Source organism: Nuphar pumila, chromosome 13 (genome assembly GCF_984573655.1).
Source record: "Nuphar pumila chromosome 13, dmNupPumi1.hap1.1, whole genome shotgun sequence".
Classification (NCBI taxonomy): domain Eukaryota; kingdom Viridiplantae; phylum Streptophyta; class Magnoliopsida; order Nymphaeales; family Nymphaeaceae; genus Nuphar; species Nuphar pumila.
The window spans coordinates 90,940,277-90,958,595 of record NC_143261.1 but is presented as its reverse complement, the minus strand read 5'-3'; the positions used below and the strand labels follow the sequence as shown (position 1 = coordinate 90,958,595).

The following is an 18,319-nucleotide window of genomic DNA, read 5'->3' as shown; positions in this document are numbered from 1 at the left end:
TTCAAAGAGAGAACCCGTACCTTTGAAAAAAATCGAAGAATAGAGAAAAACAATGGTGGAAAAGGGGTTGGGCGGGAGAAGAAGACTCTTCTTCATCTTCTTCCTCTCTTTCCTCTCCTTCCCTTTCTCTCTCTTTCCCTCTTTCTTTCTCTTTTCCTTCTTTCCTCTCTCTCTCTCTCTCTCTTTTGTAATGAGTGGGAGGGGGTGACGTTCTCTCCTCCGGCCCTTTCTAAAAGGGCTGGAGAGAGTTTCCAAAACTTTGGAGTTTCCATTTTTTTTTTTAAAAAACTCTTTAAAGTTGACTTCTTTTTAAAACTTCCAATCCTTTTAAAACTCTCTCTTAACCTCTCTTAGGTAAGAAGAGGGACTCTTTTAGAGAGTCCCACTCAGCCCAAAAATAAAAATTTGGAATTAATATTATTTATTTATTAAATATTAATTAATTAAAATTATCTAAAAACTTTCAAAAATTACCAAATTAACCCAGAAGGCTTTCTAACCTTATTAAACCCCAAATTAAAGCTTTATATTCAATTTAAAGCTTTATATTCAATTTAAAGCTGGAAAATTGTGGGGCTTGGATTTGGATCCAGATCTAGAAATCCAAACCCATGCCTAAAACGAAAATGGATCAAGAACTGGATTAAATCCAGATTTAAGTAGGTCTTAAATAAGACCCAAATCCATAATAATTCAGATCATATGCATTGGATCCAATCCGATCCAGCTTCGGATCCACTTCGATAAACTGCTCAATTTTCAGAAAAACACGATATTACACTAGTTCATGCCCCGCCCTCCCTTCTTTTTTTTTACTTTAAATAATGAGAGGCCCTAGAGGTGACACCCTTCTAGGGTTTCTCATTTGGGGGCTGGGGATAAAGTTACTTTTCCTACTTTCTCTCAACTCCCCCTCCTTTTTTGCTACTTGTTTTTGTAATGAAGTGGACTGAATCCGATACACATGCAAGAACATGTAAGGACACACTTTCAATCAAGTGGAATGCTTGATTGAATCACCGAACCACCCACACAAGGGTCTAGCAAAATTAATATTGCATATAATCTCTCAAGAGAGTGATACAAAACTACAAGGCCTTCAAGGCCAATTTATAGAACAAGAGGGGGTTGTTGGGGCAGCCCAATGTGACTGTTGGGCTACTCCCAACAGTCAGAATTCCAACGGTCAGAATTCTGACTGTTGGGAGCAGCTCCAACAGTCATATTAGAGCTGCTCCCAATGACCCAAAAAGTAACTTTAAAAAATATAAAAAAGAATGAAAGAAAATAAAAAGGGGATAAAAAGGGTTGTCAGCCCCTATTGGGCTGACGCCTATTATAGTGAAAGTACCGAAATACCCTTGATGGGTATTTCGGTTTACAACATATGTATATGTATATATATATATATATATATATATATCAAAACAACATAATTTAACAGTTTTCAAACTTCATTTTTCCACTTACCTTCTTTTACTTTTACTTGCCTTTTTCTCTCTTTGTTTTAAGCTTAAAGTAGATTCTTCTAGGGACTTACCATAAAGCAACTTTTGAAATTTGGAATTAATTTATATTTAATATTAATTTAATTAATTATTAATTATTTATTAATAAATAATTATCCAGAAGCTTTCAGAGGGTATCTTATCCCTCTGAGGGCCTTTTTAACTTTAATTTGAATATAAAAATGAATTTAAAGCTATATTATCGTTGGGTATGGGTTTGGATCTGGATCCGGATCAAAGATCCAAATATATATCCCAACCCCAATTGGATCTTGGGCTGGATCAAATCCTAGTTAATATGGGTCTTGGACAGAGTCCAGATCCATGTTAATTTAGATCAAAAGCATTGGATCCAGTCTGATCCAAATCCGGATTCGGCCCATCTAGGCAGTCCCTTTTTAAAAAAAAATGATTTTCGGGCCAACCGTAGCTCAGATTGGGAAAAGTAAAATATTGTTAGACTTGGGATTTCGAGGCGCATCCAACGACATATACTTTGAATTTTCTTCCGAAATTCGCCCTAATTTAAATAGAATTTCACTCAAAATTCACTTGAATTTAAAGGTCGAAAATAACACTTTTTCGCACCTTTTTAATTGGCTTGTTTAGACCTTGTCGGTGAGACCTAGGTCGATCCCAAACTCAAGGAACATGGGCCTATTATCGATGTTTACCCGTTTTTTCTTCTATACTTAGTCAAATTTTCGAAAAACTCAAATTTAACTAAGTGTGAGAATACATGATATTACACACCAGATATATATTTGTATATGTTTTACAACGACATCATCATTACGTAATAGTGATTCAGCATTCTCATAATTAGAATGCTCATTATCATCACCAACTAAGTTTCCTTCATTATCATTCAAAGGAATCTTACAAGAAAAATTAACTTCTCTTGGTAAGAGATCAAATAAAAAAGTTTAATCTACTTTATCTTTTTCCTTAATTTTATCAAGTCCATTTTCATTTTCTAAGAAGGACACATCCTTAGAAATATAAAGTTTGTTATTCTTAAAATCAAAACATCTATAGCCTTTTTTGTTCTCCCCATAACCAATGAATGTATACTGTCAACATAATCAAGATTGCAGTCACACACACACACACACACACACACACACACACATATATATATATATATATATATATATATATATACTGCGAACCTTGCTCAAGAATGCAGAAACAAATCGCAGGCATAAAGACATAGAAAAACACAGGCATGTACTTGATCAAGAACACAAAAAATAATAAGTTTATGCATGCAAAAAATCACAGACAAGATCAAGAACGCAAAAAATCAGATTTATGCATGCAGAAAATGCAGACATGATCAATAATGCAGAAAATTACAGGTTTATGCATGCAGAAAAATCATAGATATGATCAAGAACACAAAAAATCATAGGTTTATACATGTAGAAAATCACAGACATGCATATAGAAAATCACAGGCATGTTCATGATAAAAAACATAGAAAATCATAGGTTTGTGCATGCAGAAAATCACAGACGTACATAGAGAAAATCACAGGCATGTTCATGATCAAGAACGCAAAAAATAACAGGTTTATGCATGCAGAAAATCTCAAACATGATCAAGATCGCAGAAAAAAAATTGCAATATATATATATATATATGATTGATCATGTGATGCAATATCACGATGTGGACTCGGTACACACCAATCCACGATCCAAGATCTAAATGGATCTTGACATGCATGGAAGCTTTTCACGAAAATGAGACTGAATAGGACTCGGGGAAATAGGTTTTTCGGGACCCGTGCACTCTGTTTCGACAGAGGCAGTCCAAAGGGAAGTTGTGCGCAACTGGCACGCCTTTTTACCGAATCCGAAATCACTGGATTCGGGTTAGCGGTGTCCGTTCCACGGACTCGAAATTGAGACTGACAAACAAGCCTATGACAGATTTCCGGACTCCGAGGACAGTCTGTTCGGAGGGGTTTTCGACCCTACAGACAAGGGAGTTTGCGAAAACTACCAACTAAGAAATCGAAGGTAAGATTCAGAATTTTCTGAGTTTTCTATAAGGCTCTACGAATTTTTGAATTCTGGAAATGCTATGAGATATTATCAAATGAATTAAAACTTCAAATTTTGACAGAAGCAGAGAGATTAATATTTTGAGGCACTTAAACGAAGATTCCGTTAAAACTCAAAACATGAAAGTGTTAGATCTAGGTTCTAGCTTTCTACAAAATCAAACAAAATGAATTTTCACGCAGGAAATCTCAAGATAATTAGAAAATACCGAACACCTCCAAGTATGTTCTGTAACAAACAGGTGACAGTGGATTCCTGTCAGACCAAGATTTTGTCAGCACTTTTCTGGATACAGAAGGCCGATTCACGAAATGGTGTCAACTACAAAGTTTTAGATAATCGTCTTAGCTTTTCGGAAAGCTAAAGAATGACAGAAACCGACCAGTATCGAGGCCGATATTGAGTCGTTCGAGACAACTCGGGATTCAGGAATTCAGATTTTGACACGAAACTGATTTATGTAATAACAATAAAACTGAATATTTCTTGTGAGCAATAGAACCATTCAGTGACATAAAAACCTAGAAAATTGCATACCAACTACAACAAATGATCTACTTGAAACTTACATCCAACCAATGTTATTAAAAGCATGCCTCAAGGCGCAAAAATCGCGCCTCGTCTCAAGGCGAGGGGCTTTGTGCCTTGAGGCGCAGGCATAAGGCGCAAAAGCCTTGAGGCGCACGCCTCATACGCCTTGAGGCGTATGCCTCAAGGCGAGGCGCTCCTCAAGGTGAGGCGTACGCACCTCACTGCAAGCTGCATATTTTTTTCACTAGTTCTTTATTACAACCAGCAGAGGACATTTGTTGAAGTTATGCCATGATATATTGTCATTCATCAGATGGACAATGTCTGCCTTATCATTTAAGTTTAAATGCATGTGCTCAAGAACTCTATTTGACAGTAGTTTCCTATATATATATATATGCACAATTATCTTATATTTTATAAAATGCTCTAGATATGAAGTTAGATTATCAATTACAAACTAAAATTCTGAAGCATGTCAAACGTATATAGTTAACTAACAAATATCAACAAGTATATAGTTACACTGCTATTGCCAAGCATAGACCATACAACGATCAGATCATAAGATGGATAAATTGGGTCGACCTACATAAAAAACCCGATTGATCCGTGTCAGGAGTACCACCTATTACTGGCATGGGTACATCATAGGTATGGGGCCTAGTAGAAGTGCCCATGCTATATAAAGCCTGAAAGTTCTAGCTGAAAATTAGGCATCTTAACCAAGGAATCTTGGGTTCAAATTCTCTGAAAGAGAAAACAAACAACTATGTCACAGGGATTCGGCCAGACAGGTGCCACACCCGCATCGACACGACGTGGGTGCGGCACCCGGTGCGGTCAACCCGACCCTGGGTGCGGTCAACACACCCAAGGTCATTTTGGTCCATTTTTGGACCCCCGCCCACTGACCGCGTAGTGGGACCCGCACCGGGGGGAACCCCCGGACCTCTCTTCTGTAAGGTTAAAAACTATGAATCAGGCTCCACAACTCATCAGTTTCTTAATATATTTTAACTTTTATTGGTTAATCTCATATATTTTCCAGTTATGTAATCAGTTTTTTAGTTACTTTTATATGTTAATCTCATATATTTTAACTTTTGTAGGTTAATCTCATATATTTTCCAGTTATGTAATCAATTTAATAGTATATTTTAACATTTTTTGGTTAATCTCATATATTTTCGAGTATGTAATCAGTTTTTTAGTTACTTTTATATGTTAATCTCATATTTTTTAGTACTTATTTGAGATTTTCTATTTTTTATTGATTGTTATTTAATCAATACAACATTTCTTTATTTATTTGTATTTTTAGATATTTTTTTATAATATTTTTTAAGTTTTAAAAAAAATTTGAGGCTTACGCTTTACGCCTCGAGGCTTACGCCTCGCCTCGGTTTTTGGTGGAGCACCTCGCTACGCCTCAACGCTTTTCACAACATTGCATCCAACAATCAACAAGAAACATAGAAAATAACAAAGGAATAGAACTAATGAACCAACGATTTTATCCAGAAGATGATAACAATGGGATGTCGCCGGGAAGCAGCCGACATCAAACGGGGATTCACGAACAATAGGTTGAAAAACCCTCTTTGAAGACCAACAATCACAAACCAAAATGCTTACACAGCCACGTCAAGGTCGATCTTCTCAAAGATCACAAACTCGAGCTTTTCCACCAACCAAAGAGCTTGATGTCGTCAGCAGAAAACTTACCAGGGATTTTAGCAGCTTAACCGAGTCGAATCAAGCAAAATGATAAACAACAAACTTGTAGGACAAGATCTTAGCTTTCCAAGAAGCTAAAGATCATGCAATTTGGATCGGTATCTAGGGAGATACAGTCAAAATACTGAGACTATCTTCACCCTTCAAACATTTCTTCTCCACCAAGAAAAAATTGAAATTTTTAGAACAAAAGCCACCTTCCCTTGGTCGACCTCCCTTGATTAATAAGCTTGGAGAAGAGCCACATTAAAGAGGAAAATGGCCTTCCCAAACATAGCACAACCCACGATTTTGACTAAGCTATTTTTGGCTAAGGACCATTAAGAGGTCCAACAACTATATTGACTTGGACTAGTCAAGGCTGAAAATTTGAATGAAGGCCAAGATGGTCCACTCCAAATGGCCTCAACTAGGGCTCCATTGAAATGGATCGAGATTCGGATCCAGATTAAGCGGCGAATTGGATCCTGCACAAAACGCATTAGAAAAATGCAATTACGAAAAAAATAAAACTACCTGTGTTCCCCATACACCCTCTAGTGCCACAAAAGAATCTTACAGGGCACCAGAACTATCCGAATCCGTAGAATCTGACACCTAAAAAAATAAAAAAATACAAATTTAATGCGATTCCGTAACATGACAAAATGGAATCGAAACAGAAAATTACAATCTCTGAGAAAGATACAAAATATCTCAGATATTGCAGCACTATATTAAAAATGGATCTGGGTATGTGGAGATCTAATTGGACCCGGATGGTCTTGCTCGATTGGATCTGCCATGGATCGCATCCTGGATCGGTTCTTGGGAATTGGATTTGGATCCAATTCGTCTTCAAAGCTCGAATCTTCAGGATGCTCTGCATCACCATGTATATGAGGTTTCCCCTTCCTTTATTTATCATTAGAATGCATTTCAAATATAAGATGTAAACTCCTTGTTTTAGCTTGATTCTCTCCCTAATATTTGCCAATATCTACTACTACATTGTCTCTCTCTCTCTCTCTCCTTCCTCTTTACTTTTTTTCTTTTCCTATGTGATAGGCTAGTGGTAAAGTGAAAAAGTCTTCTCTTCCTGCCTATTTCTTTTCTCTGGATCCAATTATTCATCAATTGCATCACGGCATTCAAACCCTTGTACATAAAGTGAACATAACCTTTATGCATCCAAGGGGCTTAAACTGCTTATCATAGACTAGATTTCTTAACTGCACTCAATTGCTAGTCTTTTTATCTAATGATATAAAATAAAATTTTCATTTATTGTTTTTTTGACTTCTCATTTTTTATTCTTAAATTTACATCCAAATACACATATAATGTCTCTTTAGAAAGAATTTTCTTATGGAAAATTAAAGAAGAGGGCATATTTTTTCATGTTGTAGAGATATTGCAGATTTCTCCTCTGTTAATTTTTCAACCGGTAATCTTGGGGCATTGCATGTGTGTGTACATATGCATGCATGCATTTGTGATTTTGTGCATGGCTATGATACCGGGACATGCCATTTCACCCTCCATACCTGTGTCTACATGGGGGCAGGTACCTGGACACACAATCTCAGTTCTATAAAATATTTATGTGATAAATTATGTTAAATTAATTTATGAATTTGATTTTTTGAATTTATTTTGTATATATATAGTCATGTCCCCATACCCAAATTTTTTGGAATTGCCGTGTCGTACCCTCCGACCCATACCCAGGTGACATAGGTGCATGGTGATGTCTTCGTATGTGGATGCCTGCTTGTTCTGTGCTAAGGTGTTTATCTGAGTGGAGAACTTGATATACGATTTATGTTCAAAATATTAAAACAAAAATTAAATATCTTACAGTTCTTTCATTTACTGATTTATTAGTTGTTAATCAAGAGTAGTAAACTAAACCATTGACTACCACGTTTTTTATTTGAAAGTGACTGGAACTTTTCTCATGCCTTGTGTTTGAGTTGGCTATTTACTTTCTATAGTTTAATATGCTTGATTAGTGGCTGCCAAATTGATCTCACTGTCTGCTTACATGCTGTCTATCCATAAGAGTTTAATTTTGATTGCTGGCCTGTGCTTAACCAGCATAAATTATTTGTCCTTTTGCAGGTTATATTACAAAATTTACGTGGGAAGCTGGAAACCTCTTCGGTAAGGCAAAATATGTTACTGATCCTTGTAATCATAGTTACTTAGATGCAGCTTAACATGGTAGTTGTAGTTTGGGTTGGATGTGCTATAAAAGATCCGAAGTGTTACTAGTGTGTCATAAACTGCCAAAGGTTGGAATTTCGTTCTATGGTTTCCCCATGGTGAAGTGATAAATCTGATGTTTTTAGTGATTTGGTCACTCTCTTAAGAAATTGATTAGTATGGAACAATTAAAAGTGATGCATTTACCACACCAATTCAATGAGAACTGAGTTAGTTATAACCTGGTAAAATGACTAATAAGAAGTGACAAGTTGAATAGCATTTGCAAGCTAAGAAGGCAAGGGGACATAAAATATGGTTAGGAGCACAAATCAGAAATAAATGCAATGGAGAAGTCACCCTTAAAAATAAAGTTCCCAGACAAAAATTGTAACAAGATCAACCAAGGAAAATAAATGATATGATAAATTTGTATTCAGATTGCTCTCTGTCTTACTACTAAAATCCCATGAAGATGATAGCTCTTTTTCTCACTAATAAATCCCATGGAGATGATAATCCAATGTTAGAAACTTTCAGTGGATGGACAGTCATTTCATCAGTTGGTAGAGATATGCTGTAGATAGTAGCTGCCAGTCAAGTCCTTTACTAAATGATATTGGATGGCTTGTCACCTTATGTTGTATGCTTTTTAGTTCCTTTTTAATAATATTTTCTGCATTAAAAAAAAAAAAAGCCTGCCTGTCATCGCTTTGCTTATGTACAAGTTACATGATGGTTGGATAAATAGGACTCTATTCAAAGCTCATTTATACAATTACAACTTCTCTGCTTCATCCTATTATTACCATTGACCTCCTGAGGAATACTTTAAGGAGATATATTATAACAAGAGACCATATCAAATCACTTATTCTTATTCCTCTTTCATCAACATGCCTTTACATCTATTTTAAGTAGAAACACTATTTTCCTTTTGATCTTTTGTAAATCTTTCCTCCATTTCCTTTTCCTAGATGACTAATGAGGTATCTTTAACCAGAAAATTCATAGTAGTGAGGGAAAAAACAATAATGTTGATTAATGTAATGATGAAACTGAATTCTATTTATTAGATATGTTACAGAACCTTTTCTGCTCCAGGTCTGACCCAGAAAATCTACCCCAGTTGGATTCGTTCCGCCAGAGGATCCACCCAGCCTGAGTCGAACTCCAAGTGGGACTCTATGAGATTTATCAGTCTCTGCTGAATTTATAAGAGTCCAACCCAACCTGGAGTCCTACCTAGGTTGGGATATGCGGAAGTTATCAGAGTCCAGCTCAGCCTGGAGTCCTACCTAGGCTGAGACTATGGTGGGACGCCCCCCTATAATCCCATCTAGGGTGTGAGTAGTGTTCCTGCATAGCTTATTTGTAGCTTATCTTCTTCTCCTTTTGTATTCTATAAATAAGCCTGTATAGTTTAGTTTTTCTTCAATGAAATTTGTTGAGTTATACCTCTAAATTTCGTTCACGGTTCGTGTGTGATTGCTACTCAAGGGAAAGATTCTGCTCTCTCACCCTTTCATCCATCTCCGCTCATCGACGACCAGTTGGGAACATATTTTTTCCTTCCAGCCGCGCTATCGCCATCCACCTTATTTTTAAACCTGCAAGGCCCTGTTCTTTTACGAGCTTGGATCTGCACTCTGCTAGGCCTGAACCGATCTTCTGAGAGTTTGGTTCTATCACATTTGTTATCAGAGCAGACGTTCCCGGGAAGCCACACCGATTAGTCGGACTACACTGAGCAACACAACAAGAGACTACACCCTTCTTGGTTTTCGTGTAGTGATCTCGGTGTTTGTATATCCTTCTTGGTTTTTGTGCAGTGATTTTGGTGTTTGCACATTCTTCTTAGTTTTCGTGCAACAATTTTCGTGTTTGTACAACTTTCTCGGTTTTCATGCCATGTTTCGGTTCCTGTACAAGTTCTTCGATTCCCAAACTTTTAAATTAAAGTTTGAATCGTTAGAATCCAACATCTAGTGACCCCGATTCGACTTTCGAAAGTCAGGCCAAATTTTTGTATGTTCTTAGAAAGGATTAGTACAGATCTACATCCCAGTCCGATTTAAAAAAATTGTGTTTCTTTAGTTAGACAACCTTAAAAATCCCCCAAAAATTATCCTAGTTAGTCGTACCTGTCCTAGATTGAACCCACTTTATAGATCGTGAAAATCAATTTCTGATCTTAAGATTAGATATCATATTTTTACCAGACCCTGTCAGAATTGTGCCTGGATCCTGAACGGTTTTCGACCGACTACTACCAAAAATTCCCTAGGCCAGGTCCCATAGCCAAAAATCATAAAATTTTAATTGTAGGAGCGTACACATGTTAGCTTTCAGACCCAATTTACAGATTCCAAAAATTCGTCCGGATTGCTGAGATCCGGTTAAATCTTTGGAACTTGTTAGAGCCCAAATCCTAGATTAAACTTGTAACGTCCTAGCCAGTCCTAGAATTTACTTATTTCTGACCTTCTAAGACCCTTAAAAAATCTATTTTATGTACCTGAGACCTCCCATCAATTGACCAAGCCTGCACCACCCGAACTTCGGACCGACATCTATATGCCCTACAGGCCAACAACACTTGACTTGGAGTCATGAAGCCAACCGTAACAAATTTTCCACCTTCGCCGACAAGGATCCAACCAGCTGGATATTCCAGGTAGAGCATTATTTTCGGGTGATGCTGTGAACACCCCAAATTTTTCAAAATCTTGTAAATATTTTCTTTTTTCCCTGGTCTCCATTTTCTGAGAAAATTGAGTCAATTTCAATATAAATTTTAGTTATTCTTCGGATTTTCTGGAATAAACTCCATTTTTATATATCTGACTCGATTTCGGATCTGGATCTAGCATTAAAATCCAAATCTGAGTCTCGTTATACAATTTTCAAACTAAAATTACAAAAATATCAAAAATAGTTTTTGAATGGCTCGAACTGTCCATCCGGTATCTGTTTGGATCCACTGTTCTATATTCCTCGATTCGAGATTCAAAACTCGAATATTTTCTCAAAATTCTGAATCTGAACCCGTTTTCTGAAGAAATTTTCAAAATTCAGACCCAAATTCTCAGAAAACCCTTCTTTTGCAAATATTTCTCAAAATTCTAAAAAATAGTTTTAAATCTCTTATTTTCCCCTAGTTTTAAAGTTTTTATGTCAAAAATACAAAAAAACCAGAGAATGCAAAGAAAATACAAAAAATAGCTCTTAAACCTCCTTTTGAAAACATCTTTTAGCTAAAACCACTTTTTTGAGAAAACTTTTGAAAAAGGACCGCCTTTTTGAAAACCTTTAAAAACGAAGACTCATTCTTTGATAAAGGGCCTTTAACAAAACTTTCTGTTACGAAAGGCTCTCTCTCTCTCTCGCTCGCTCTCGCTCGATCGCCATCGCCCGATCGAGGAACCCCCCCATTGGCCTCTTCCTTCACGGATCACCATCGATCCCTAACCCACCTTCCTCAACCCGTCAATCTCCCATGAACCCCCTTCTTCCAGAGCCTTCCTCTTCCACTTTAAAAGGGGCACGCAGGGGAAGCCCTGAGCCATCCGTTCTCACCCCTCCCTGATCGATCGTCTTCTTCCCCTTCCTCTCGATCCCTCTTCAGATTTTTCTTTCTCCTTCAAAGCTTCATCCAGCAGTAACGAGTGGAGGAACCGGCCCCTTTTGATCTCGATATCTTCTGAGTCCAAGGTAAGTAAGCCCTTCCGTGCTTCTTTTCTCTTATTTCTTATTTATCTTGCTTTCTCTTATGTTTCTACAAATCTCTGAATCGTCCTTCTTCTTTTAAATAAGTAAGCCTCCTTGTAGTACTGATCTACATACAGCAGATTCGGTCTACATATGGCGACATTGATGGAATATATGAATTCCAACACATTTTTTTTTTCTTTTATATCTTGTTGTTGCGTTTACATCACAAGTCCAGTTTGTAGTTTGTTTTGTTTCTGATCCCCTTTTCATCCCGTTCCTACATTTTTGCAATGAATCGTCGTTGAATGTAACTTAATTCCTGTTAATGATATGTTATTCTGCATCTTCTTAGATATACGATTCATCATTTTTTTTTACCCATATTAAATGCAATTAATTGTGGCAAAAAAACATCGCTCATAACCATTTCGGTCGATACTCCCTGTGGGTGTTAAAAGCCTTATTCCCTCCATGTTCTCATACCCATTTTATACATGTATCACCTCATCCTTTCCAAGTTTGAAAGAGGAGCAAGGAGGTTGTGCTGATACAGAGAGATCGCCTGATTCACGTTTGCATTATAACATCGATATGAATGAGTAATTCTTGAAGAAGGGCGGCTCTATCCAAATCTTGGTACAGATCGGTCGTTGGAGGTAACTGTCCAAACCTGGGAAGATTAGTATGAGGCCAGTCTGGGATGGGGTGAAATAGCAGTAGCCGTGTTTCATGTGTGGGCTTTTGTTGTCCCTCTTTGCCTTGAAAAACATAAAGATAGCTGATGTCGATCTGGGGTATGTCAAGTAGTGGAAATTTATTTGGTAGTACGCATCTGCCTTATTGGTGAATTCAATATCTGGAAACTTGAGATCAGACTATATCGATAGATGCGATTTTCTTGTGTTTAGGTCTACCATAAAATGGCAATCCCCTCTGATCATCTTCCTCATTTTGTATTACATCATCGTTTTCTCATTCCATATGCATAAACCGATTGGGACATATTTTGCTCAAAATCGTCCTGCATCATTATTTTATCATCTGATCCACTTGTTGATATTGGCTCATAATTCCATTTGTAGAATAACACACTCCCATTTCTGCATCTTATTGTTCAGTACTTGTACTTTTTTTACCTTTTATCGTTTCCTGTCTCGTATTGGTATTTTTGATTCTTGTCTTGATTATAAATTGATGTATTGATATTTAGTATTAGGTTTTGTTACATTTTGTAATTTCAATCTCCATCTTCATTCCTTGATTTGTTCCCTCAGATAAGTCACAGTCAGTAATGAATTCTGTTTTCATCAGCTGTCTTTGAGATATGATGATCTTCATCTAATGGTATAATATGAAGATATGATTGCTGAATGTAACTGGGTTACAAAGCATTATCAGGTAAAGTCATTATTGATTACATGGGATGTTTTTTTTTTGCAGGGTGTGGTTATTCGCAGATAGTTTTATCAGATTTTATATCTGGTACAACGTCTACAGGAAACAGGGCGAGAGAGAGAGAGAGAGAGAGAGAGAGAGAGAGAGAGAGAGAGAGAACACAATGGCTGGGGCGGCTCACAATGCTCGACCTCCAAGCCCTAACCATTTTATATATGCAGCAAATATACAACTATCCTTGTAATATCAGAGATATTACAAGGATGCCATTAATGAGAGAAAAACAACATGTGTTTCATTAACATACCATGCGTATGGATCTGGATCCAAATCCATACACAAGCTATATTTTAACACCCTCCCTCAAGTTGTACGTGATTTTGGATCATGTACAACTTGCTCTTCAATAGCCAAAATTGACGTCCTGTTAACCCCTTGGTAAACAAGTCTGCCACTTGATCTTCTGTTCGAACATGACGTAGTTCTATCTCCTTCATCTCGACTTTCTGCCGTATGAAATGTTGATCAATCTCAATGTGCTTCGTTCTGCTATGCTGGATAGGATTACATGCAATGTTTATTGCGCTTTGATTGTCACATAGAAGAAAAGATCGAATAATTGTCTCCCCAAGATCACTCAATAAGTGTCTAATCCATGTGGCTTCTGCCGTGCCTGCAGCCATCGATCTGTATTCAGCCTCTGTACTCGATCGTGCCACTGCCTTTTGTTTTCTGCTGCTCCAGGACACTAAATTGTGTCCAATATATACACAATATCCAGAGACAGATCGTCTCTCATCTGGATCCTCTGCCCAATCTGCGTCTGTATAAGTGATGAGTTCATGTCCTCTATGCAAATTATCGTTCTTGCGATAAACAAGTCCGTCTCCTATAGTTCCTTTTAAATAACGTAGAATGCGCTTCACAACTTCCATATGACCCTCCGTTGGAGCATGCATAAACTGGGATACCTGATTGACAGCATAAACTATATCAGGTCTGGTAAAGGTCAAGTACTGTAACATTCCCACGAGACTTCTATACATTGTAGGGTTGACACAAAGATGACCATCTTCAGAGCTCAGCCTTTGATGTAATACACTAGGAGTACTGACTGGTTTGCAATTCGTCATCCCGGCTCTTTCCAGAAGGTCAAGAGTGTATTTTTGTTGCATGAGTGTCAATGTGTCTTGTTGTCTATCAACTTCCACACCAAGAAAGTACCTCAACTCCCCTAAATCTTTCATTTTGAAAGTTTTCATTAAAAACTGCTTCACGTCTTGCACATGATTATCTGAACTCCCAGTGATCACAATGTCATCAACATATATAAGAAGAAGTATAACAATGTCTGCCTTTTGGCAAATAAAGAGTGAGTGATCCAGAGAGCATCTTCTAAAACCATAACTCTGAATTTGCATAGAGAAACTTTCAAACCAGGAACGGGACGCCTGATTCAACCCATACAGAGATTTTTTTAGTTTGCACACCCAGGCAGTAGGATCCTTCTCGGCATAACCAGGAGGTTGCTCCATATACACTTCTTCCTTTAAAGTTCCATGCAAAAATGCATTTTTAACATCCATCTGGCTAAGGCTCCAACCTCGATCGACTGCTAGGGATATGATGACACGAATAGTACCCATTTTGACTACCGGACTAAAAGTTTCATCGTAGTCTTCACCATATTGTTGTGTGAATCCTCGAGCAACAAGTCGTGCCTTATATCTGTCAATGCTTCCTTCAGGCTTATACTTTGTTTTATAAACCCATTTTGAGCCAACTACATTCTTTCCTTCTGGCCGAGGGACTATTTCCCAAGTCTGGCATTCATGAAGAGCTTCCATTTCTTCATTCATAGCTTCAGTCTAATGACGGGATTGAAGAGCTTGATTAAAACAAGTGGGTTCAGCCTGTTTTGTGAGCTGAGACATAAACAACTAGAAATCAAGGGAGGTCTCATAACTCACCCATCGTTGAATAGGATGCTTAATGCGTGACGGCCTTTGAGCCGGATCATTGGCGATGCTTTCCACATTCCTCGGTTCTGTATTTTTGTCCCGTCTAGTGTATATCTGCCCAGAGAAGCGTTCTACTGGGGGTGGCTCAACTGGAGATGATTCAACATGTATTTGTGAGTCATTCAACTCCCTACTCAAGCCGAAGGAAGGACAATTTGTCTGACATGTTTCTCCTGCATTAGCAAAAAGATTTGCGCTCATCCATGGATCATATACTTCTAATTCTCGAGATGACAACGCTGCAGAGTCATTGACCTGAAAATTTCGTTCGTCAAAAACAACATTTCTGGAGGTCCTAATACGTTTTGTAGTAGGATCATAGCATCGATAACCTTTGTATTCATCTGCATACCCAACAAATCTGCACTTGACAGCCTTGTCCTGAAACTTATTTCGCAGAGATGAATCAATATGTACATAACATACACAACCAAAAACACGCAGCTCATCGTAAGAGGGATGTTGCCCGAATAAAGTATGATAGGGAGATTTCCGATCCAAAAGTGCCATAGGAAGACGATTTATGATATGAACAGATGTGTGAAAAACTTCTGTCCAGAGACTAACGGGCACATTGCTTTCATGTAACATGCTCATCGCGCTCTCAACAATATGCCTGTGTTTCCTCTCTGCAACCTCATTTTGTTGAGGAGTATGAGGGCAAGAAACCTGTCGACTTATTCCTTTATCCCGAAGAAAGGCAATAAACTCGTTCGATGAATACTCTCCTCCACCATCACATTGTAAATGCACAATATCACAAGCAAACTTTGTTTTGACCATCGAATGGAATTCCCGAAATATTTGAAAAACTTCATGCTTGTGTTTTGAGAAATATATCCAAGTATAACGGGAATAGGAATCAATAAGGATAACATAGTAACGACTGCCAGAAAGAGAAGGAATAGGTGCGGGTCCCCAAACATCAGAACAAATAATCTCAAATGGCTTTGAAGCTCTTTTATTTATAATATGAAAAGGAAGAACATGACTTTTGCAGAGTTCGCATGAGGAACATTTATTATTATTATCAGAAAATGAACATAAACTAGACTCTGGAAGGAGACCATCAGATACAAGGTTTTCAACGAAACCTCGATTACAATGTCCCAAACGACTATGCCAAATATCTGGCTTATTACAATGAGATGAATTAAAAACTGCCAATGAAGGAAAAAACAAAGACTCTGAAGGCGAAGACACTGAAGAATGCTTGGACGACTTCAACTGGAGGACTGGGACTGAAGACGAAGACACTGAAGGAATCTCCTTGAAGACGTACATGTTTCCTTGTCGCTCCCCCTTAGCGAACGTCTCCTTCGTTCGTAGATCCTTAACATAAACAGAAGAGGGAGTAAATTCGACGGAAGAATTCATATCGTCAACAAGTTTAGCTACAGAAACAATGTTCTTTTTAATATTAGGAGCAAGAAGGACATTGGACAAGTGAAGTGAGGACTTTGACATAGGGATATGTGCATTGCCAGTATGACTAATGGAGTGATAAGTTCCATCTCCCGTAACTATACTACCTTTTTCAAAATAAGGCAATAAGTGAGATAACTTACCCGCATTACCCGTAACATGTGTGGTGGCACCTGAATCAACATACCATTCGCCTTGTTCATTTTGCTTGATCGTCATCTGTGACAATGCTGATAACAAAAGTTGTTGCACATCTGTGGATGGCCCTTTTGTGTCCACAGCAGTAGCGGATTTATTTTCAATTTTGTTTATTTTTCCTCTATTCTGTAGATTGAACCAACAATCAGCTTTCACATGTCCTCTTTTGTTACATAAGAAACAAGTGGGCACTCTCCTCTGATTCCCTGTGTTAAAACCCCCTGAAATATTAGGTGTAGGCAAGATACCACGTCCTCCCTGCCCAAAGCGTCCGCGGCCTCTGCCTCCTTGATGCCCTCCATTCCATCGTCCAAAACCTACAGAAGTGTCCATGGCCAAAACTGAATGAGGACGAGCTGATTCATTTCCTTCTGCCCTTTGCTTCATAATCATCTCATGCTGGAGAAGTTTCGCTTGGAGGTCGTCAAAAGTGGGCAAGTGAGGAAGGCATGATAAAGCTGTGGTAAACATGTCAAAGTCAGGACCCAATCCATTGAGGAGTTGCTGAACTTTATCTTTATCTGCAATAGCACTTCCAACAACAGCCACTTGATCAGTAATACTCTTCAAGGGGCCTATGTATTCCATGACTGTCATGGAGCCTTTCTTCAAACTTTGAAATTCATTTTTTAAGAACATAACTCGAGATTCTGATATCTGAGAGTAAGTCTGTGACAGCTTACTCCACAGATCCGCCGCAGTGCAATCATCTGAAAGAGTAACCAACACTTCTTGAGAGAGTGTTGACGTAATATAAGCAACCAAAGACTGATCCCGCTTCCTCCAAACTGTATACTCTGGATTCTTAATGGAAATGGTAATTGTGTCACCTTTCTCATCCTTGGTTTCCTGCAAAATAAGCCGTGGTGGTATAGGAACTAAACCATCCAAATGTTCATCGAGATCCTGACTCCGTATAAAAGGAAGGATTTGCCTTTTCCACGTCAAAAAATTAGAATGAGTAAGTTTTTCTGTAACAAGCTGACTCAAGAAATTGGCAGAGGGACCGGATGATGAAGACGAAGAGTAATCCATATCAGTAGAATAATGAATAAGCAAACAAGATGAATGAAAAGAAATAAACAGATTTGAGATCACTTAATCAATCAGTAAAACTGTAATAAGGCAGATACTTGTACGACTAAAAAATGCTGCACAAAGAACACTAAAACAACAATGAAGGAAAGGAAAGGAAACTTGTGGAATCAAAACTGGTTTGAAATAAAAAGGGAAACAGCAGTCGGTGATGTGTTAAAAAAATTGGGAACCAACACAGATGATAGAGTAACAGAAAAGAGAGAACTTGGGATGAACACAGTCGATGAGCACGCTGAAGGAGGAACACGCTGAAAGGAGGAACACGCAGTTCACGATCTGCGAAAGGAGGAACACGCTGCTGCTGTTTCAGAGATTTTATATCTGGTACGCTGAAAGTACCAACTTTCAGAAGGGGAGATCTGCTGTTAGGAGGAACACGCTGCTGCTGTTTCAGAGATTTTATATCTGGTACGCTGAAAGTACCAACTT

At 37.9% G+C, this 18,319-nt stretch overlaps 1 protein-coding gene across 1 annotated transcript in view; it reads left to right on the top strand.

The window, feature by feature from the left end:
• Positions 1–18,319, top strand: part of LOC149819136 (uncharacterized) — a 252,948-nt gene that overhangs the window by 85,008 nt on the left and 149,621 nt on the right. Inside the window, exon 7 of the mRNA XM_089984131.1 lies at positions 7,956–7,997. Coding sequence (XP_089840257.1) covers positions 7,956–7,997 — 42 coding nt within the window. The remainder of the gene's footprint in view (positions 1–7,955; positions 7,998–18,319) is intronic.